This window comes from Tachyglossus aculeatus, chromosome X2 (genome assembly GCF_015852505.1).
Source record: "Tachyglossus aculeatus isolate mTacAcu1 chromosome X2, mTacAcu1.pri, whole genome shotgun sequence".
In the NCBI taxonomy this organism is placed as follows: domain Eukaryota; kingdom Metazoa; phylum Chordata; class Mammalia; order Monotremata; family Tachyglossidae; genus Tachyglossus; species Tachyglossus aculeatus.
The window spans coordinates 13867547-13890307 of NC_052100.1; the positions used below are offsets into that span (position 1 = coordinate 13867547).

Here is a 22761-nt window from a genome sequence, read left to right on the forward strand (position 1 = left end):
CCACAGCACCTGTATATATGTTTGTATGTATTTATTACTCTATTTATTTATTTATTTTATTTGTACATATTTATTCTATTTATTTTATTTTGTTAATATGTTTTGTTTTCTTCTCTGTCTCCCCCTTCTCGACTGTGAGCCCGCTGTTGGGTAGGGACCGTCTCTATATGTTGCCAACATGTACTTCTCAAGCACTTAGTACAGTGCTCTGCACACAGTAAGTGCTCAATAAATACGATTGAATAATGAATTAATGAATTAATGAATGGTTGGCACATAGTAAGCGCTTAACAAATACCATCATCATTATTAGAGAAGCAGCGTGGCTCAGTGGAAAGAGCGCGGGATTTGGAGTCAGAGGTCACGGGTTCAAATCCCGGCTCCGCCAATTGTCAGCTGTGTGATTTTGGGCAAGTCACTTCACTTCTCGGGGCCTCAGTTACCTCATCTGTAAAATGGGGGTTTAAGACTGTGAGCCCCCCGTGGGACAACCTGATCACCTTGTAACCTCCCCAGAGCTTAGAACAGTGCTTTGCACATAGTAAGCGCTTAATAAATGCCATTATTATTATTATTATGCACTGTTCAGTACCAACAGCTCTTTCTGCTGTCTAGAAACAGTACTGCAGTACTGCCATTCTGCTCTCACGCACAGTCTACTGCTGAAACTCCTTGATTTTCCCTCAAAAACATCTTGCGGATCTGCCCCTTTCCTCTAACCCAGGCAGCCACATCCCTGGTTCAAGCTGTCATCATATCACAATTGCACTATTGTTTCAGCTTCTTTGCTGGTCTCCCTGACTCCAGCCTCTCCCTGCTTCAGTCCATTCTCCCTGTTGCTGCCCTCATCACATTTCTGTAGTGCCTCTCAAGGTATCGCCCCTCTTCTCAAAATACTCCAGTGGCCGCCCATCTCCTTGAACAGCAAGCAAAGACTCCATTATCGTTGGCTTTAAGGCTGTCTACCAGCTGTCCACTCCTGTGCTCTCACTCTTCAGTCCTCCCTTGCAAACCTCTGACCCTTTGTCTACAAGGCCTGAAACTCCCTCCACCCCCCAGTATCTGCTAGGCCTCCATACTCCTCACCTCCAAGGTCCTTCTAAAATTTTCAACCCCCTGATTCTTCTCAACCCTTCAGCTACCTCTTGCACTTATGTACTTACTTTTGCCCACCTTTAGCAAAATAAAAATAACTGGAACAACTGGCAAGGGTGATGGGCAATAAGTGTCAATAAGGATGGAGAGATAGACAACTGGATCTCTGAACATTGACTCTATGACCCTCTGATAAAGCACTGTGTTAACATGCCAGGGTTTGACCCCTAGAGAAACCTCAAAATAAGGACCAGTGAATTAAGCCTAAGGCTGGGAATCAGAACTCTTGGTTCCACTGTAGCCTCCTACTGGTCTCACTGGAGATCAAAGAAACTGTGGGCCTCCATTTCTCCTTGGTAAAATGGTAAGTGTGCTAAAGGCTTCTCCCTCTGTGCCTGAAGGATGTTGTAGAGAATAATTGTGATAAAGAATCCCAAGCACACTGGAGCTTGGGCAGAGAGAGGCACCAGAATATCAGGGGCTTAACCTCTAGCTCTTTGTGTCGGCTCTTACCCAGAATACTACCTCTGCCCCTGCAGTCCTCTCTTGGGGCAGAGTCATTTTGCTGTTCCCTCTAGGGATAAGGCCCAAGCTTGGGGACAGTACCAGGGAACAAGCCTAAAGACCTTATCTGTAAAATGGGGATTAAGACTGTGAGCCCCCCGTGGGACAACCTGATCTCTTTGTAACCTCCCCAGCGCTTATAACAGTGCATTGCACATAGTAAGTGCTTAATAAGTGCCATTATTATTATTATTATTATTAAAGAAGAGTCAGGGTCATGCTAGGAACCAATGATTAAGGCCAATGGAATGGGAACCATCACCCTTCCTCACCTCTTTCCCCCGGCTTTCCCCCCAGGACAAGACACCCATCAAAGGAATTAGCTCCTTCCAAAAATCAAAGCACCACCAAACCAGGCTATTGCCCTGTGGAAAATGTAGACCCAGGCTTATGGCCCATATTCTCCATCATGGTGGTCAGTGAATGTGTCTACCAACTCTGTTGTAGTGTACTCTCCCAAGCACTTAGTACAGTGCTCTGCACACAGTAAGCACTCAGTAAATACCACTGATTGATTAATTGATCCCTCAGGCAAGGCCCAGGTGGGCCCATCAATTCTCCCAGCCAATCCCACTGGTTGGGCATCATTACATAGGATTTGTTACACTCAGCATGAACCTGCCACTGCCCTGGGTGCTGTACAGAGCAAGCAAAAGCAGTCCAATCTACCCCTAACTTTCCTATCTCCCCTTCAGACTGGGTCTTGACAGCAAGAAAAATAATGCTGGTGCTAACCCAAGCGAATTGAAAATAAGTTACAACTCCTTCAGACCGTTTCTTTGAACAGCATTTGAAATGTTGTGTCTATCCAGCAGAGCAAGCTGCTAGAGTTACTACTCCTAGTGCACCATTTAGTAGTATTTGCTGAGCACCTATGAGCAGAGCACTGTACTAGGAGTTTGGGAGAGTACAATAAAAGTGAAAGAAATGGCCCCTGTTCTCACAGACCTTCCATCGGGGGGGAGACCGGCAGACCCAAACAGTATATATACGTTGGAAGCAAGAGGTAAAGCATAGATAGACTTGGAAGCAGCAGACTATGGAAAGGTGACTAAAAAAATGAAGTATGATCATCCTGCTACTTGCCAACTGGGTGGCCTTGAGGAAGTCCCTCAACTTCTTTGAGCCTCAGTTTCCTCTACCTCCCTCTCTCTTTGACTGGGAGCTCCATGTGGGAGAGGGACAGGGACTGTGTCCAAACTGATTATTTTGTATCTACCCCAGCAGTGAGCATAATGCTTGGTACAGAGTAAACAGTTAATAAATACCACCATTATGACTACTATTATATTGTACTCTCCCAAGTGCTTAGTACAGTGCTCAGCATACAGTAGGCATGCAATAAATGCTGTAGAATGATGAATTGAGTCTGTAATTCAATATAGATGTAAGTGCTAAGGATAGCTGTTGGGACGACAGAGTCTGTGGAGGACATGGGATTTCAGAAGGGCTTTGAATATGGGGAGAGTTGTGGATCTGAAGGGGGAGGGGATTCCAGAGAGGAGGAAGGGCCTAAGCCAGGGGTCGGAGGTGGGGAAGTTGAGTGCATAGCATGATGAGAATGTGAGTTTGGGAGAAGCAAAGTGCAAATTGGGGTGAAGCATCTGAAATGAGCAGATATGTTAAAGAGATGGTTTTTGTTTTGTTTTGTTCTTTGTTTCTTTTTTTTAAAATGGTAATTGTTAAGCACTTACTGTGTGCCAGACACTGTAGGTTAGGAACTTCTATCTGATGCAAAGGGATGGTTACTGAAGGTTTATGAGGAGTGACTTTTAGTATTCAGAGTGACTTTTTAGAGATGATCTGGGCAACAAAGTATAGAGGGGAGGGGTTGGAGGCAGGGAGGCCAATAAAGAGGCTAATGTACAAGTCTAGTTGAGAGAGCTTGAAGCAGGGTGGTAGCCATAAATGTGGAGAGAAAAGTGGTGGATCCTGAAGATATTGTAGAGGAAAACCCATCAAGATTTAGTGACGGGCTGAGTGTGAGCAGTAAAAAGCCAAAAGGAGTCTAAGATAACACCATGGTTGTGAGCTGCGGGGATAGGAAAGATGATGGTGTTATTGACTGGGATGGAAAAGGTGGGAGGACTGGGAAGATGAAGAGTCATGTTTTAACCATGTTAAGTCTAAAGAGCCAGTTAGTCATCCATGTGGCATTGTCCTAGAGGCAGGAGGAAATATGGGATTGAAGTATACATGAGAGGTCAAGGGTAGTTAGGGTAGATTTGGGAGTCATCCAAATAGAAATGATAGCCAAAGCCAAATGAGTGATGACTTCCCAAGAAAGTGAGAGGAGGGTGAGAAGAGCTAGGGGCCCAGAAGAGACCCTTGTGGGACACATGCAGTAAGGACCTGAAAAGAGGAAGAAGAGCCAGCAATTGAGACTTAGAAGAGGAGGTCAAAGACGTAGGAGGAGAATCAGAGGAGTATCATATCCTCTGAGGGTATTTCAGGAGCAAGAAGTGGTCAACAGTGTCAAAAGTGGCCGAGAGGTCAAGGAAGATTAGGATAGAGTAGAGAGCATTAAACTTGACTGAGAGGTCATTGGAGACCATGGGAATGAAAAGGCAAAAATCAGATTGCAGTAGGTCAAGAAGAGAGTTGGTAGAGGGGAAGTGAAGGCAGGGGTGTGAACCACCCATTCAAGGAGTTTGCAAAGATAAGTTTATTGTTAAATGACCCCTGATCTGGGAGTGTTTGTTCAAGCTTCTATCTTGGGAATTTCCAAAACTCACAGTAGAAAAAAGTGGATTACAAACTACCAATTGGTCCAACATGATCCTAGTGTTAGAAAGGTGTTTTCCATCCTGGAAACCATGGTAGTCTTCACTGCCCACGTTAGCCAACTATTTTATAATATTCCTGCTGGGCCTCTCCACCTTGTGGAACACCCTAGGTGGTTCTTCACCACCAATAGCACAGCACCAGTAGGCATTCCCCTATTTGCCAAGCCAGGACCAATCAATCAATCAATCATATTTATTGAGCGCTTACTGTGTGCAGAGCACTGTTCTAAGCGCTTGGGAAGTACAAGTTGGCAACATATAGAGACGGTCCCTACCCAACAGTGGGCTCACAGTCTAGAAGCGGGAGACAGAGAACAAAACAAAACATATTAACAAAATAAAATAAATAGAATAGATATGTACAAGTAAAATAAATAAATAGAGTAATAAATCCATGCAAACATATATACATATATAAGGTGCTGTGGGGAAGGGAAGGAGGTAAGGCATGGGGGATGGAGGGGGGAGGAGGGGGAGAGGAAGGAGGGGGCTCAGTCTGGGAAGACCTCCTGGAGGAGGTGAGCTCTCAGTAGGGCCTTGAAGAGAGGAAAAGAGCTAGCTTGGCGGATGTGGGAAGGGAGGGCATTCCAGGCCAGGGGGATGACGTGGGCCGGGGGACGACGGCGGGACAGGCGAGAACGAGGCACGGTGAGGAGATTAGCAGCAGAGGAGCGGAGGGTGCGGGCTGGGCTGTAGAAGGAGAGAAGGGAGGTGAGGTAGGAGGGGGCGAGGTGATGGAGAGCCTTGAAGCCCAGGGTGAGGAGTTTCTGCCTGATGCGTAGGTTGATTGGTAGCCACTGGAGATTTTTGAGGAACTCAAAACTCAGACCAGAACTCAGGTCTTCTCATTCCCAGAGCCTCATTCTTTCCATTGAGACAACAGTCGTGTTTCTGGTGTACTTGTCTAAGGGCTTACTACAGTGTTCTGCAAACAGGCAATGCTCAATAAATATCACTAATTTACATCTACAAAACGTGGACCTACCAAGATGCCATATCCAACCTCTTGAACAGTTCCTGCAATGCCATCTAAGTGCAGTGTGGAACATCAAGTGGTACGTACAAGATCACAATGAGATCCTGAAACACAAACAACTAATAATACTTGTCACATCATACCTTCACTGGGAGGGACAAGTGAGAAGAATGGACAACAGCAGGATGAACAAACAGCTATTCTGTGTTGTGCTGAAATAGAGTAATCATAAACAAAGTGGACTGAAGAAGTGATTTAAAGTCACCCTGAGGCAAAACCTTCAATGGTGGGGTAATAGCAACGAACAGTTGGAAGACAGTAGCAGAAGACAGGTCAGTCTGGTATACAGCAATTAGAAATGGAGTTATTGTCTAAGAGCAGAGGTTTTAGGAAGATCATACCACAAAGATCACCCCCAAAACGGCACCAAGTCCTGCAGATAAGGAATGTACCAGTATGCCAAGGGACAATGTTTAAGTGCACATACTGTAGATTGGATTGTCAATTGGAGAAGCAGCGTGGCTCAGTGGAAAGAGCACGGGCTTTGGAGTCAGAGGTCATGGGTTCAAATCCTGGCTCTGCCAATTGTCAGCTGTGTGACTTTGGGCAAGTCACTTAACTTCTCTGTGCCTCAGTTACCTCATCTGTAAAATGGGGATTAAGACTGTGAGCCCCCCGTGGGACAACTTGATCACCTTGTAACCTCCCCAGAGCTTAGAACAGTGCTTTGCACATAGTAAGCGCTTAATAAGTGCCATTAAAAAAATTATGGTTTGGTCTCATCACACACACACACACACACACACACACACACACACACACACACACACACACACACACACACACACACTGATAACCAATCAGTAGCAACAGATTTTAACCTGAAGTTCAGTTATGACTGGGTTGCAATTCGTAAATCCATTATGTTAAAACTGGCAAGCGTCATGCCATAATCCTTCCTTAATCCTCTGCACTTGTCAGACCCATACTGGAGTACACCCAGTTCTTTTATAACATGAGAATCACATTATTACAAAACCTCAAGTTTAGAAAAACTTGCCCTATAGCACTCACCAGTTCCAAAGTCACATGTAAGTGGAAGAAAAAAGCAGTTTCTTCCACTTACATGTGTGGCACACTGAACCCTAATAAACTTCCATTGACAGAAGAAGACTCTCTAATTTCCTAACAGGGTTCTAACGAAAACATGTAGTGAAATGTGCATTACTGCAGAATTGAGACAAAGGAGTTCAGTTTTCTAATAAGCTATCACTAATTTAAAAAGGATACGGAAGAACTGGAGAAAGTTAAGAGGAGGGCAACAGAAATGGCAATAAGGGAAGGAGACTGCGGACTCTTAAAGAAAGGGCAAAGGAATTGGGATTTATTGTTTAGTCTGGAGAAGGCTGAGAGTTGGTTTACTAACTGTCTCCGAGTATATAGAGGGAGAATTCTGCCTAATTGTTCTCCAGGACCACAGAAGCCCCAGCAAAAGAAAATGAGCTTAAATTGCAGCAAGACACAGTTATGTTCAATGCATGGGCCATCTCCTTGACTGTTGGGGTGGTTAAAAAGGTTACGTGGAGTGGTCGTGGAGCCTCCATCCCTAGAGTTATTAAAGGAAAAATTGGAAGCCATTTGTCCTGGATGATCTAGTCAATCACTTCCATGGAGGCAGAAGGTCGCACTTAGATGGCCTCTTGAGGTCCTTTCCAGCATAAGGATTCCAGGATCTTGTGATGCCCAAAATCAACAGGACCCTGATTTGTCAAAGTTGTTCCTTACCTTTGCCAGAGTGGGAAGCATCTCCCGGTACCTTGACATCACGGGAACTGGCCAGACCATTGGAGGACCTCATGTACTCTTTGCCAGGGTCTCTAAAAAGGGGAGCTAAATGCTCAAGGCCTGAAAGAAATCAGGCAATAGGACTAATGCAAAATTTATTCTGCTCCTTTGAGTTCCCATTCTTTAAGCTTTCCTGCAAATCTTTGTTCGGGGGAGCGTGGAAGGTAAGGGGGTTGGTTTCATGGACCAGAGTCCTAATCAATCAATCAATTGAATTTATTGAGTGCTTACTGTGACAGAGCACTGTACTAAGTGCTTGGGTTCAACCTTCACAACATCATTAAAATCCACCCTTTCCTCTCCAAACTGCCACCACATTAATCCAAACATTTATCCTATCGCACCTTGATTCATTCGTTCATTCAATCATATTTATTGAGTGCTTTCTGTGTGCAGAGCACTGTACTAAGCGCTTGAGAAGTACAAGTTGGCAACAAGACGTTCCCTACCCAACAACGGGCTCACAGTCTAGAAGGGGGAGATTGATTAGTGCATCACTCTCCTTGCTGACCTTCCTGCCTCCTGCCTCTTCCCACTTATAGTCCACACTTCATTCTGCTGCCCGGATCATTTTCCTACAAAAACAGTCAGTCCATGTTTCCCCACTCAAGGACCGCCGGTGGTTGTCCATCCACCTCTGCATCAAACTGAAACTCCTTACCACTGGAGTTTCCCCGATTTCCTACTACAATCTGCACACTTGGCTCCTCTAATGTCACTGTACCTCAATCTCGTCTGTCTTGCCACCAACCCCTTTTCCCCATTCTGCTTCTGGCCAGAAATTCCCTCCCTCCGCATTACCAACAGACATTCCCTCTCCTCACTTTCAAAGTATTGAAACCACATTTCCACCAAGAGGCCATTCCCGACTAGCTCTTATTTCCTCGTCTCCCACTCCCTTTCTGCTTTGCTCTTGCACTAGGATTTGCGCCCTTTTTGCACCCTCCCTCAGCCCCAGAGCACTTATATACATACCCATAATTTAATTGATTTATATTAATGTCTCTCTCCCTCTAGACTGTAAGCCTGTTGTGGACAGGAAACATGCCTGTCAACTCCGTTATACTGTATTCTCCCAAGTGCTTAGTACAGTACTCGGTACCCAGTAAGCACTCCATAAATGTGACTGATTGAATTGGAGAATACAATATAATAATGATGATTATAAGAGAAGAGAAGAGAAGCAGCGTGGCTCAGGGGAAAGAGTACAGGCTTGGGAGTCAGAGGTCATGGGCTCTAATCCCAGTGCCGCCCCTTGTCTGCTGTGTGACTTTGGGTAAGTCACTTAACTTTTCTGTGCCTCAGTTACCTCATCTGTAAAATGGGGATTAAGACTGTGAGCCCCACATGGGACAACCTAATCACCTTGTATCCCCTCAGCGCTTAGACCAGTGCTTCGCACTTTGCACATAGTAAGCAGTTAACATCATTATTATGATGGTATCTGTTAAGCGCTTTTTATGTGCCAGGCACTACACTAAGCACTGGTTGGTAGTCACATTCCCTGCCCACAATGAGCTTACCCTGGTCCCAATTCACTTTATGTCAACCTTCTCTTCTTCCAGAGTCCCAGCTTTGGCCTAGCAGGGTGATGGGCTAAGTGGTTGGGCCCTGGAGCATACTCCACTGCTCCATTCAGGGTCAGCAAAGGAAGGAGAGGAAGGAAAGGGAAGACATGCAGGGAGGGGAGTGGTGGTACAGCTGAGGGGGCTCAATAAGGCTCTGCCTAGAGTGGCTTGGATCGCAAAGTCCCAAGTCAACTGAGCAGATCTTGTCAGGGTCCCCGAAGGAGTGGTAATGGGGTGAGGGGGAACTAATGGGAGTGACTTGTCCCCAACAACAAGCTGGGAGCCCTAGCTGGATGCCACCATAGAGGACTTTTTTTTAAATGGTATTTGTTAAGCACTTACTATGCGCCAGGCACTGTATTAAGCACTGTGGGAGATACAAGCTAATCAGGTTGGACAGAGTCCATGTCCCACATGGGGCTCAAAGTGTTATTCCCCACTTTACACTTGAGGTAACTGAGGCACAGAGAAGTGACTTGCCCAAGGTCACACAGCAGACATGCGGCAGAGCCAGCATTAGAGCGCAGGTCCTTCTAATTCCTAGGCCTTTTGGGATTTTATCCAAAGACAGCCCCAGGAGTCCCACTCCAACTTGCAGCCACTTCATAAGACTATGGAGTTGTGGGGAGCCCCAGCCTGAGGCCTTGCTCATCAAAGTGCAAGGGGAGGAGACAGAAGCCTGGGTCCCTCCCTTCTCATAGCAGTTCTGCCTTTTTCTGCCTTCACCCTTGTGACCCTTGACCTCCAGTTCCCATTACCCTCACCAGCTCCGCCAAAAACGTGGATGGGAACCCATTAATCCCTGATTGGAAACCCCTAATTGGCACCCCCTCCCAACCACCTGCTGCATTTCAGTGAGGCTGTCAGTCAGCTAGGGGCTTACCCACTTTTCTCCCCAATTAATCACATTGGTTTACCATTCTCCAATCCTCTCCTTCTGCCTTCCTCATTCATGGGAGCCAATGGGCCTGAGATTCTCGCCCCGGGGACAACCAAACCAGTTCAGGACCTTTAAAGATGGGCTCAGTAACCATGGCCTACCTCTGACCCCGGTGTCTGCTGGACATGAGTCAGCAGCATAGATGCTGGGTGCAAGCCACCTGGTAGGGACAGCAGACCTCATGCTGGCTGAGTGTTTCGACAAAGGGGCCCAGCCTAAATGAGAGGCCAGGAGTCCCCAGTCCCAATCCCTGATCCTTCTCCAGTTTCTTCACTCCAATCTTCCATATGGCTTCCCCCCTTCCCCTCCCCACTTCCCTTTCTCCTGCCCAGTTTCCCACTCCCTCCCCCTTACCAGCTCACCCAGTTGCTTCTACCCCTCAGCCCTAACTCTTCCATTTCTACTTTCCATCCATCCACTCACCCCAATACTCCCCCCACCCACATAATTTTGGAGGCTGAAGGCTCAATGTGGAAAGAAACTGATTCTCTAACAACTTTGCCTGGGAGAGGCCAGGTGTGTAGGCTCCAGCCATAGGGAAGGATGGGGCCTGGAATCCTCTCATTGCTCAGGGTCAGAGACAGAATGCCAAGTGTCAGATACCAGGAGGGGAACATGGCTGGAAGCAACAAATGCACTTTTACTGGGTTCAAACTGGTTCTCGGTTTTCTTTCTCAGTATCTTCAGGAACAACTGCCCTTTCTCCCTCTCTCCTAACTTCTCTAGCCCCCAGGGCCTCAAGCCAAAAAACATAGCTGTGAGAACAAGATGGAAAGGGAAAGGACTAAGGAGAGTGGACGTGATTTGAGGGGAGCACTTGGAAACCTGAGGCCAGCCCCATGTCCTCTTGCACCCTGACCTGGGTCAGTCCTATCCCATGATTGCTCCACCTGGCACTGCCCTTGGGGTATGACTGCCTGCAACCCAAAGGTCAGACCGGATCAAACCAGCTCCTCCCCACCCATGGTGTAATAATTATAGTTATTAGCACGTAGTCGCTTAGTAGTAGAGCCAGGAAATGATCCCAGTTTCCTGACCTGTCTCTAAAGGCTCTGGTGCCACCTCCTACAGCCCAGTATCCAGGCTTCACTAAATCCTCAGAGTCACTGCATCCCCAGCCTATACAGAACCTAGAAACTGATTTGCTGAATAATCAAAGAAGAGGTCTCCATACATATGAAGTAGCATTCTCTGGGTTGGGGAGAGGCAGCCACTCCCTACCCAAAAACCATGCCACTCTCTCAGCATCCGAGTTTGTTCCACCATATTCCCCTGGCCACAAACCCTATCAATCCCCAGGGCCAGCTGTCCTTCCAGGATTAAATCCTACTCCCTCATACTTAGACTTTGAGCTCCATGTAGGACAGGGATTGTGTCCAACTTGATAAACTTGTATCTACTCTAGTGCTTGGCACATAGTAAGCACTTAACAAATACCATAAAAAAGATGAGTCGAGGTTAATGCCAAGGTTATGGGTTTGCAAGACAGGGAGGATGGTGGTGGTGTATACAATAATGGGAAAGTAATGAGGAGGACAGGGTTCGGAGGGAAGATGAATTCTGGTTTAGATATGTTAAGTTGGAGGTATCGGCAGTACATCCAAGTAGAGATATCCTGAAGGCAGAAGGAAGTTCGTTCAATTGTATTTATTGAGCACTTACTGTGTGCAGACCACTGTACTAAGCATTTGGGAGAGTACAAAACAATAAACAGACAATTTCCCTGCCCACAATGAGCTTACAGTCCAGAGGAGGAGACAGACAATATAAATTACAGATATAGACATAAGTGCTGTGGGGCTGAGAGGAAGCGAAAAAAGGGAGCAAGTCAGGGCAATGAAGAAGGGAGTTGGAGAAGTGGAAAGGAGGCCTTAGTCAGGGAAGATGTGTCTTCAATAAGGCTTTGAAGGAGGGGGAAAGTAATTGTCGGATTTGAGGAGGGAGGGAGTTCCAGGCCAGTGGCTGGACGTGGATGAGGGGTTGGTGGCAAGATATCTGACAGCGATGTACACTGAGAAAGTTAGCATTAGGGGAGCAAAGTGTGCGGGCTGGGTTAGAAGAATAGTAAGGTGAAGTAGGAGGGGGTAAGATGATGGAGTGCTTTAAAGCCAATGGTGAGGAGTTTTTGTTTGATGTGGAGCTGGATGGGCAACCACTGAGTTTCTTGAGGAGTGGGGAAACATGTCCTTCGCCCTTTCCTCTCCATCCAAACCACTACCCTGCTCGTTCAAGCTCTCATCCTATCCCGTCTGGATTACTGTATCAGCCTCCTCTCCGATCTCCCATCCTCCTGTCTCTCCCCTCTTCAATCCGTACTTCACGCCGCTGCCCGGATTCTCTTTGTCCGGAAACACTCTGGGCATGTTACTCCCCTCCTCAAAAATCTCCAGTGGCTACCAATCAACCTACGCATCAGGCAGAAACTCCTCACCCTGGGCTTCAAGGCTCTCCATCACCTCGCCCCCTCCTACCTCACCTCCCTTCTCTCCTTCTCCAGCCCAGCCCGCACCCTCCACTCCTCTGCCGCTAATCTCCTCACCGTACCTCATTCTCACCTGTCCCGCCGCCGACCCCCGGCCTACGTCATCCCCTGGCCTGGAATGCCCTCCCTCCACACATCCGCCAAGCTAGCTCTCTTCCTCCCTTCAAGGCTTTACTGAGAGATCACCTCCTCCAGGAGGCCTTCCCAGACTGAGCCCCCTCCTTCCTCTCCCCCTCCTCCCCATCCCCCCCGCCTTACCTCCTTCCCCTCCCCACGGCACCTGTATATGTTTGTATGTTTTTATTACTCTATTTTATTTGTACATATTTATTCTATTTATTTTATTTTGCTAATATGTTTTGTTTTGTTCTCTGTCTCCCCCTTCTAGACTGTGAGCCCACTGTTGGATAGGGACCATCTCTATATGTTGCCAACTTGTACTTCCCAAGCGCTTAGTACAGTGCTCTGCACACAGTAAGTGCTCAATAAATACGACTGAATGAATGAATGAATGTCCTGAACATTTTTGTAGAAAAATGATCTGGGCAGCAGAGTGAAGTATGAATGGAGTGGGGAGAGACAGGAGGCTGGGAGATCAACAAGGAGGCTCATACTGTAATCAAGGCAGAAGAGTGAGACTGCAGATAAGGACAGAAGTCGGGGCTGGAGAGGTAGATTTGGAAATCAACCAGAAACATGGCTAAAGCTGTAGGATTAACTAATCAATCACTCAATTGTAGTCACTGAGGCTATGTGCAGAGCACTATTAAATGCTTGGGAGAGTACAACACTACAATATAACTGATACATTCCCTGCCCACACTAAGCTTACAGTCTAGAAGGGAAGACTAAGTCTAAGGGAGTAGGTGTAGATAGGCAAAAGAGGAGCCTGCAAAAGAGACTGGAAGGAGTGCCCAGAGATAGAAGAAGAACCAGGAGAGTACAGTGTCAGTGAAGTCAAGTTCAGATGTTTCCAGGAGAAGGGGGTGGTTCTCAGTGTCAAAAACAGCTAAGAGGTTGAGGAGGATTAGGATGGAGTAGAGGCCACTTGATCTGGCAAGATGGAGGTGTTTGGAGACCTTAGAAGAGGCAGTTTTCATGGAATGAAGGAGGTCAAAGAGCGAATTGGAGGAGAGGAAGAGGAGACAGCAGGTGTAAACAATTTGTTTGAGTTGTTTGGAAAGGAATGGTAGGAAGGAGATGGGGTGATAACTAGATAGTTCCATAGGGTCAAAGGATAATTTTTTCTGGATACATGGGCATTTTTGAAAGCTATGAGACAGGCCTTTGGAGAATGAGCAATTTGTCATTGTACAATAAGGGTCCCAAGACTTGGGGTGCGGTCTCTCCCCTTTGGGCCCATAGCCACTCCTCCATCTTTTGGACCTTTCAGGGGCACTCAAGCTGGACAAGGTGTCAAAGGGTCATAGAGCCTAATCCCCTGCCTCTGACCAGGCCTGCCACCTCACCCCCTCCTACCTCACCTCCCTTCTCTCCTTCTACAGCCCAGCCCACACCCCCTGCTCCTCTGCCACTAATCTCCTCACCGTGCCTCGTTCTCACCTGTCCCGCCGTCGACCCCCGGCCCACGTCATCCCCCTGGCCTGGAATGCCCTCCCTCCCCACATCCGCCAAGCTAGCTCGCCTCCTCCCTTCAAGGCCCTACTGAGAGCTCATCTCCTCCAGGAGGCCTTCCCAGACTGAGCCCCCTCCTTCCTCTCCCCCTCCTCCCCCTCTCCATCCCCTCCGCCTTACCTTCTTCCTTTCCCCACAGCACCTGTATATATGTATATGTTTGTACGTATTTATTACTCTATTTTACTTGTACATATCTATTCTATTTATTTTATTTTGTTAATATGTTTTGTTTTGTTCTCTGTCTCCCCCTTCTAGACTGTGAGCCCACTGTCGGGTAGGGACCGTCTCTATATGTTGCCAACTTGTACTTCCCAAGCACTTAGTACAGTGCTCTGCACACAGTAAGCGCTCAATAAATACGATTGATTGATTGATTGAAAGAAAACAGATCCATGTCTTCTGAACAGTTGGTTGTGGGTAGGAGCAAGGTGGTGCCAGAATCAGCTCCAACATTTCACATAAGGGGAAACTGAAGCCCATTGACAGTCCAGGTCTTGAGCCTGGGACCAGAACCCAGGCTTTCTGGATCCCGGTCTAGCATACCGCCCAATGTTTTTTAAGATGACCAGAGCAGACATACCCAACCCCTGGACATGGGAGCTGGGTTTACCAGTTCCATTCCCTGATTCTCACTTTCTCTCTCCCATTCTGCCCAGTTATCCAAGAGATCAACCCAAGGGGAATGGGGAGGGGGTAAGGAAGGAGGAAAGCACCTGAATTTTTGCTGCACTCCAGGGTCAGAAGCTGCTGCCCCACCCCCAAACTACCCACACACTTCAATGGGCTCCACACACCCAGGCTTCTCCTTGGGAAAGGTCACCTTTTGAACCCGTTTTCTCCTTCCTCCACACCCCTCTTCCCTAGCAGGGAAGCTGCTCTCTGAGAAACACTTCCGTCATGGTTGGTCATTTCCACTAGTCAAACAAGATTCTTTAGGCCAAAGCTAATGTCTATGTTTTCCAACCAAATAAAAAAAATGCTTCATTTGACCACTTGGCTCTGACCTCATCCCCACCTTCCTCTTTGCATTAAACAACTCTCTTCTTGGAAATCCATTAAGTGTTCATTGGTGGGCTGGGAAAGGAAAATTATAAATGTGTAAATGGTTAACTGGAAAGCATGTATTACCAATAATACACTACAGTTAACATTTCAAGCCAGTCTCCACCTGCTCTCTCTTTGTTGGAAGCAGGAAGCAGAATCACCCTGTGGGTAGCAACTGCCCATACTAACCAGTTCCCAACATGCCACTCCCCTCCCACCGCTGACATCTCAATGGGCCAACCAGGTACCCCACAGGGTGATTTTGTTTCCTACTTCCAACAAACAATAAAGGAGGAGGTGGGAAGAGGTTATTTGTGAACTGCTAAACATTACCCAATATAATTTTAGGAGTCTAAATGGGTTTTTTTTTTTTTCAAAGGCTATTTAGAGCACTAGTCCTGATCTGGAATCCATATCACTTCCTCCAATCACCCTACCATTCCTCCTCCAAAATTGCTTTTCCCACCATCTTTTGCTCTACCTCATTTCCGCTGCTGCATTTATTGTTTAGATCCAGGAGGGTTCATGAGACTTCCACCCACATTGCAGATAAATACAAACCCAAGATTTGGAGCCTGAAATATGCATATTCTTAATTCATTCCCCATTTTTCCTCTGAACCTACAAGCTCAGTAGGCCTGGGCCCAAGACACCACCTTGATAAGACAGGAAATGGGACAGGTGATCCCATGAATGATTATTGGCTATTCCTACTACTGACTTGGTGTTTTGGCCTCCACAAGTTCCAGAGAGGTTTGCCCTGTCCAGGTGAACCACCAGGTACCTGATAATAAAAGCAATGATAATAATGTTGGTATTTGTTAAGCTCTTACTATGTGCCAAGCACTGCTCTAAGTGCTGGGCTAGATACAAGGTTATTAGGTCATCCCACTTGGGTCTCACAGTCTTGATCCCCACTTTACAGATGAGGTAACAGGCACAGAGAAGTTAAGGGACTTGCCCAAAGTCACACAGCTGACAAGTGGCGGAGCTGAGATTAGAACTCACGACCTCTGACTCCCAAGCCCGTGCCCTTTCCGCTAAGCCATGCTGCTTCTCAAGGATCACCTGATCCATAACAGGCTGAGAAGAGAGCAAAGTAAGGGTCAGCAAGGGGATTATGTGATCAATGAGCCAGGACCTCACTGGGGCCCTCACCCAGATGGCAGAAGTTACACCAGATTCTTCCTTTACCCCCTCACCTTTGCATGAGCCAGTGTCATCCAAACTTCTGGATCAATACCATCCAAAAGGCTGTAGGGATATGAGAAATAACCTACCCTGTATTGACTGTTGATTCCTCTACCAGTGGGCCACTCAGTGTCTGCCACAAACTTACAGCTTTTTAATGATCAAGCATCTGTGTCTACACATAGCTAATGGCCAAGTATCTACATGGTCTGTGTCTGCAAGAGACGAGCCTACTAAGCAGGTTGAAAAATCCATCTGCATCTTAACATCAGAAAGGCTGAATAGCAGTAGGGCTGAGGTCATGCAAGTGGGATATTTTCTCCAGAGATTGCAACCTAGGGAACCTCCTTTATTTGGCCAGGGAATCAACCTAATGGGCAACTCCTGCCTGGGCTTACTTTAACTCTACACTGGCCAGCCATCGGGTTTCTGGAGACAGACCTGTGATGGTAGTGAAGGGGGCTGGAAAAACCCCAAATACTCTTTCAGTTAGGGAGATCCACTCAAGTCTGAGTTCTTTGGGGTAGGCATGGTAGCTCTAGAAACACTGGTCCCACCAACAATAGGGCGACACGATAGTTTTGCTCTGGGCAGATTCGGGCCCCCAAAGTGTCTAACGATGCAGATATGTCCCAGTCTGGAAATCAATTTAGGATACAATGGTGGGGAGGTGGTGGTTAGAGTAGGAGTAGGGCTGTAAGAAAAAAAAATCAAAACTGACAAGATATTATAGTGCATTGACAAGGCTGATTGACATTACTACATTCTCAGAGATCATCAGAATGGAGAGAGATCCATTTGTCTGGGTGGGGTTTCACTGCTGTACAGCCAATCCCAAAACAAAACCATATAATCCTAGCCACGGATTCTGTAGCCAAGGAGAACCCTCTGGGCCAAGAACACATGGAGAAAACCACACATAGGCATAGACTTCCACACTTTTTATTTAAAAAATTACAAAAAAAGTAACAGATTAGAATACTTATGTACAATCAAAAATCCCACCTTCGCTTGATAATTTTTTTATGTTTCAAAAGTGTTTCAGTGATTCATTGCATTTCAGAATTCAGAACTTTAACTCTAAGGCCCTGAACCCCAGCTCCGGTTACCCTGTATCAACCAGAGAGCCTTACAGGTGAGAAAAAGATGTACTAACATCAATGGTTACATGTTGGCTTAGCCAACCCACAGCTACACTTGGCATCCACTTACCTAACTGGAACTATAAGATCCCAATTGAATAATGAAGACAAGAGGAAGGTAAAGGTCATGGTTTCTTAAATTGATGTAAATACCATCATTATCATAAGGAGAGAAGACTATACATTACTTAGTACACCTGCTTTGCCCCTGCACATCACTTTGATCCAGCCACTTCTGAGGCAGCTGCTGGTTCCCAGTGCTTCAGATCGGTTTAGAAAATGGAAAAATTTGGATACTGGAGGAGAAACATAATTTTTTGAAATCTTTCTTGACCCACCCCTTCCCAGCCATTTCTCCTTCCAAAAGGAACCTCAGACTTTACTCCTAAACATACTAGGCTTCTGTATTTCCTGGGGGGAGTGGTGATGTTGGAATAAGGAACACACCAGAGGTCCATGGCTGACAGACTGCCCTTTTCTGAATTTTCCATGCACCTTCTGATTGGCATAAGCCAATTTCTGAGAAGTACAAATTACCAGTTTCCATATCTTGAAGTTAAGGCAAAGAGGCAGCTGCCCTTCCAATGCTACTGCTTGGAAAAGGAGTTGGTGGCTATTTCCTGCTGCTTTAGTCTGAGCTCTCAATGACAGGAAGCTGGAGGGTCAAGGATGCAATGCAACATGGAACATTGAAAAGCGTTTCATTGCCTATTCTTTTGACTACTGATTTCTAGTCACCGAGAACATCTTTAAGTTAAGTGACTTGCCCAAAGTCACACAGCTGACGTGCCAGAGCCGGGATTTGAACCCACGACCTCTGACTCCAAAGCACGGGCTCTTTCCACCGAGCCACGCTGCTTCTCCCCAGCGCTTAGAACAGTGCTTTGCACATAGTAAGCACTTAATAAATGCCACTACTATCATTATCTTTACAAAAAATGAAATCTATACCTTTTTTTTCTTTCAGGAGAGCTGGCAGGAAGAAAACCGGACAGTGGAAGAGAAAGGGCCCTCGGCTGTAAACTTATCTCTAGCCAATTCACTGAAAATTTGTTTTGAATGCGTATGCCTTGTTGTCTACTTTAATTCTATTCAACTTGGCAAGCCATCAAATGGGGGGGGGGGGGGGGAGGAGGGAAGAGAGGGAGAAGGAGAAAGAGAGAGGGTAGAAGGGGGAGGGGGCGGGAGGGAGAGAGAGAACATACGCACACCAGAGCCAGTAACCAATTCCAGCTGGAGAGTGATGCTTAGCTATAGGCCCAGCACCTTCCATTCTGGAAGCTGGGCTCAGTCACAGTTATGGGTGAAAAAATGGCAGGACCAGCAGTCAGTGATGCTGTGGCAAGCTCCTAGGAAGTCAGACCGCCTTATCAGTGGTAGCACCAACTACAACAGGTTCCAGCACCACAGCTCTCAGCCACACTACAAAGTACCAGAGCAAACCACTGAGCATTTATTAAATCCTCTCAGTTTTTAATACCACATTCCACCCATTTTAAACAGATGCACAAGAAGCCTTCTCTGGACTCAGAACCAAGACTACTTGAAGGGCAGACAGAGCATGATAATTAGAAAAGCTTGATCAGGAGTTACAAACCAACCGGTGTAGGTTCAGAGGCTTCCTTGTCAATCCCCTGACATTAGCAAGGGCAGAGCTGCAAAGCCCTTTGTGCAAGAACAGGCAACGGTTTCCCTGATGCCCCAGGCACATAAGACACTGTTGGCTCCTTCAACTTTTGCTGTGCATCCTCTCCCCACAGAAGCCTCCAAGACCTCATAAGAATCTCCTGGAGCTGTGGGCCCAGTGGCCACCATGATACCAGGCTAAGGAACAGGAAGTCTGGCAGCCCTTCTGTACTCCTGTCCCACATCCTCTGTGGCTAAGAAGTCACTGCAATTTTAGCGATCAAGGTCATCCATCCCCCTGGAAACTTTCATGAGGCTTAGCTCTTGTTTATGCTCTGGGACGCTGGAAGTCAACCTCTTGACATATGCCTTGGGCCAAAATGTACGCAAATTATTTCCCAGTCCTTAGGCAAGGCGGCAGAGGATGCTTTCCAGAAAGCAGGTGCTGTGCAATTTTTCAAGTTTAAATTAGAAAAAATATATAAAAATAATAATAATAAAAAAAAACACCAACACACCTCAACCAATCTCTAAGTCACATCAAAAGGATCGGTACTTTGGGAACTACTCAAAGTGCCTCTTGGGCTCCTCATAGAGAATAAAAAACTGATTGTGCCACTCAAAACCACCTTGTTGTGCCAGAAATACAGGTACCAGGATTGGGCATCTGACTGGACAAGAGGCTTCTGAGTGCTACAATCTTCTCGCTGAGCCAACTGAATTCCATCAATATCTGGAAAGTGCATAGGAAACCTGGGGTATGCATGCTGCTTTGCTAGGTTTATTTTTTGCAGGTTCAGAACAGTGTTAAATCTCAGTATTTATTGCACTGCTTTTAAGGAAGATGAGGGAATGGGGAGAGGAAAAGGAACGGGAGCACAAGTCATCGCTTGACTTTTGCATCTTCTTTAATCTTCCAGATCATCAGCTCCATGCAGGCGCTGGCGTCTTCACTGGAGTCATGTCCTTCCACTGGTGAGAAACAGACGGAGGTGGGGGGGAATCCAGTTAATTTCTATGAGCTGAAAATTAACTGGCCTAAGAATTCTTCCCTTAGAGTAACAAGAACCTGTTTCCCAGTGATTCAAAGGGCAAGCATTTTAACCCTCACTATTGCAACAAGGGGAAAGTAAACCACAGGAATGTTTAAAAACTTGCTCAAGATTATGGTAAAATAAGCAACTTGAGGCAAAAATCAAACCTCAGCAATTCACCTTTTTTTTTTAAACCCAGTCCAAACTGCTCCCTTTGGCAGCTTCTTACCATTATCTTGGATGATGCGCTTGAGGTAGTCTGCCATCAGCGTCCGTAATGCCCGCTTATAGGGAAAACCCAGTCGGTGTGGAAAAACAACTGAAGTGTCCACCACGGTGGTATGGATAAGCTGGTGAAGGGAGAAAAACAGAGTCATGGTCTGTTTCCCCATTCCTTCATTCTCCTTGAAAAATCAGTGACATAGACTGGATTCTAAAAAGGTGCAGCCCATGACACCTAATGGAATAACAAGTCACCCCAAACTTCCTCCCTAGCCAGCCCCAATGGAGTCTCTGTCTGGCTGAGGACAAAGGCCCAAAGCAGGACACGGACACCTGATAAGTTGCCACCGTGCCTGAGAGTGGACTGTTTAATTCTCTGAACATTCAAAGCTCCTTAACTTTGACATCTAGATCTAATCAACCAAACTTCAGAAACAGGAGGGGATAATCTCTTTAGTGAGGGCTGAGAGAACCCAAGAAAACCACACCTGATTTCTTTCCAAAAAAAAAAGAAAAAAAAAACACTAAAGCAAACTGGGCAAGGTGCCAAGTTCCACTAGAGTTAACTGGAGCTTCGAGAAGATCTATTGTTCCCCAATTTGCATGCTTCACTCCTCTCATTCCAGTCTAATCACTGTGCCTCTCTTTCTCATCTCTCTCTCAGCCAACCTCCTGCTCACCCACTCCCCCCGTCCTGCCTGGAACTCACTCCCCGTTCACATCTGGCAGACCGCTGCCTCCCCGTTTTTAAAGCACTTCAGAAAACATGTCTCCTCCAGAAGGCCTTCTCTGATTAATCTCTCATCTCTTTCTCTAACCCCATTTCCCCACCTATTGCCACTTACATCACGTAAGCAGTTGGAGCTCTTCCTCCAGACTGTCAGCTACTTTTTTTTTATTATGTAAGGTATTTGTTAAGTACTTACTATGTGCCAGGCACTGTACTAAGTGCTTGGGTAGATACAATATAATCAGGTTGGACACAGCCCATGTCCCACATGGGGCTCACAGTCTTAATCCCCATTTTACAGATGAGGTAACTAAGGCACAGAGAAGTTAAGTGACTTCCCTAAGGTCACACAGCAGACAAGTGAAGAAGCTGGGATTAGCGCCTTGTGAGCAGGCAGTGTGTCCACCAATTCAGTTACATCCACCAACTCTGTTATACTGTACTCTCCCAAACGCTTGGTACAGTGCTCTGCACACAATAGGTGTCTGATAAATACAACTGATTGATTAGCCCCTTAGATGCTCAACCTCTGGGTAGGTGAAGGGATGGGGACTTTCAGAACAGTGCTTGGTACATAGTAAGTGCTTAACAAGTACCATTAAAAAAAAGAAAAAAAAAGAAATAGGCATCTGATTCCCCTCTAGATAGAAAGCTCCTTGTCGGCAGGGAACATGTCTACCAACTCCATCTTATTGTACTCTCCCAGGCACTTAGTACAGTGCTCTGCACACAGTAAGCACTGAAAATATACCATTAATTGACTGATCTGGCTTTCCATAGCCTGGCTGGGGCATCCTGAAGGAGAGATGGGTCAATTGTGGCAAGATAGTGGAGGCAGAAACTATGAACAAACTACACATAACCTGAGTGGAAGAGACAGTCTAGGATGGAATTATTCAGCCACATTCATGCACACAAGGAAGAAGCACATTAAAATTCAAGGACATAAATACAAACACAGTGTGCAACACATGAAAATTTCTATTTCATATTTATCTGCACTTCCCAAGTCACACCCACCCTCTAAGCTTGTTCCAAAAAAACCCTCTAACTTGTGTGAATAGTCCTGTTTACAGGCATAGAACTCCAAATCTGCTTTTCCTCAAATAAAGTGTACGAAATTAGGATAAATAGAAGGACCCCAGATCCCATTCAGACTTGGTCTGAAGGAAAAGATGAAAGGTCAGATCACTTTGTGATAACAGAGTTCTTGCAACTGACCACTTGTTGTGGAAATACCCTTTTTAAAAAAAGTATTAATTTCCTTTTATTTGTTAAGTGCTTACTATGTGTCAAGCACTGTTCTAAGCAGTCGGTAGATGCAGGATAATCAGGTTGGATACAGTACCTGTCACACACAGCCTAAGCTGTAGAGAGGAGGATTTAACCTCCATTTTACAGATGAGTTAAAAGGCACAGAGAAGTTAAGTGACTTGCCCAAAGTCACACAGCAAACTGGAAGGGTTTGGATTAATTCAATTATGAAAGGTCTACGATGGGTTGGAGTCCTTCCCTAAACACTGGAGACAAGGCCCAGAAGGGCAACCATTACACGGCCCTCACCAAGCAACTTGGTGCCAGTTCTGGAGAAAGAAGACTGAAGTGGCCCAATAATGGCAAGTGGGCTTAAGAATCTAATACGGAAACACAGAGTCAAAAGCACCATTCAACCTCCCCTATCCCTCTCTTTCCCTTCCTACCACCCACTCCAGATACTAGTGGCAATCACCTACCACCCTCCAGGCCCCACCTCCAACCTTCTGAACCATTTTGATCCCTTTCTCACACTTCTCACGTTCCCAATGCCTACATTGATCTTTGGGGACTAGAATATCCACACAGATGTTCCTGACAACCCTTCCACTACCCGCTTTCTAT

General features: G+C 46.3%; 1 protein-coding gene across 1 annotated transcript in view; it reads right to left on the minus strand.

Annotated features, from left to right (window-relative positions):
- Positions 1-18401: 18401 nt before the first annotated feature.
- The window catches only part of REXO1 (RNA exonuclease 1 homolog), a 123164-nt gene continuing 118804 nt past the window's right edge, over positions 18402-22761 (minus strand). The window contains exons 15-16 of the mRNA XM_038770601.1: positions 20161-20281; positions 18402-19869 (exon numbers count right to left, since the gene is read on the minus strand). Of these exons, the coding sequence (XP_038626529.1) occupies positions 19781-19869; positions 20161-20281 (210 nt within the window). The 3' untranslated portion in view covers positions 18402-19780. The remainder of the gene's footprint in view (positions 19870-20160; positions 20282-22761) is intronic.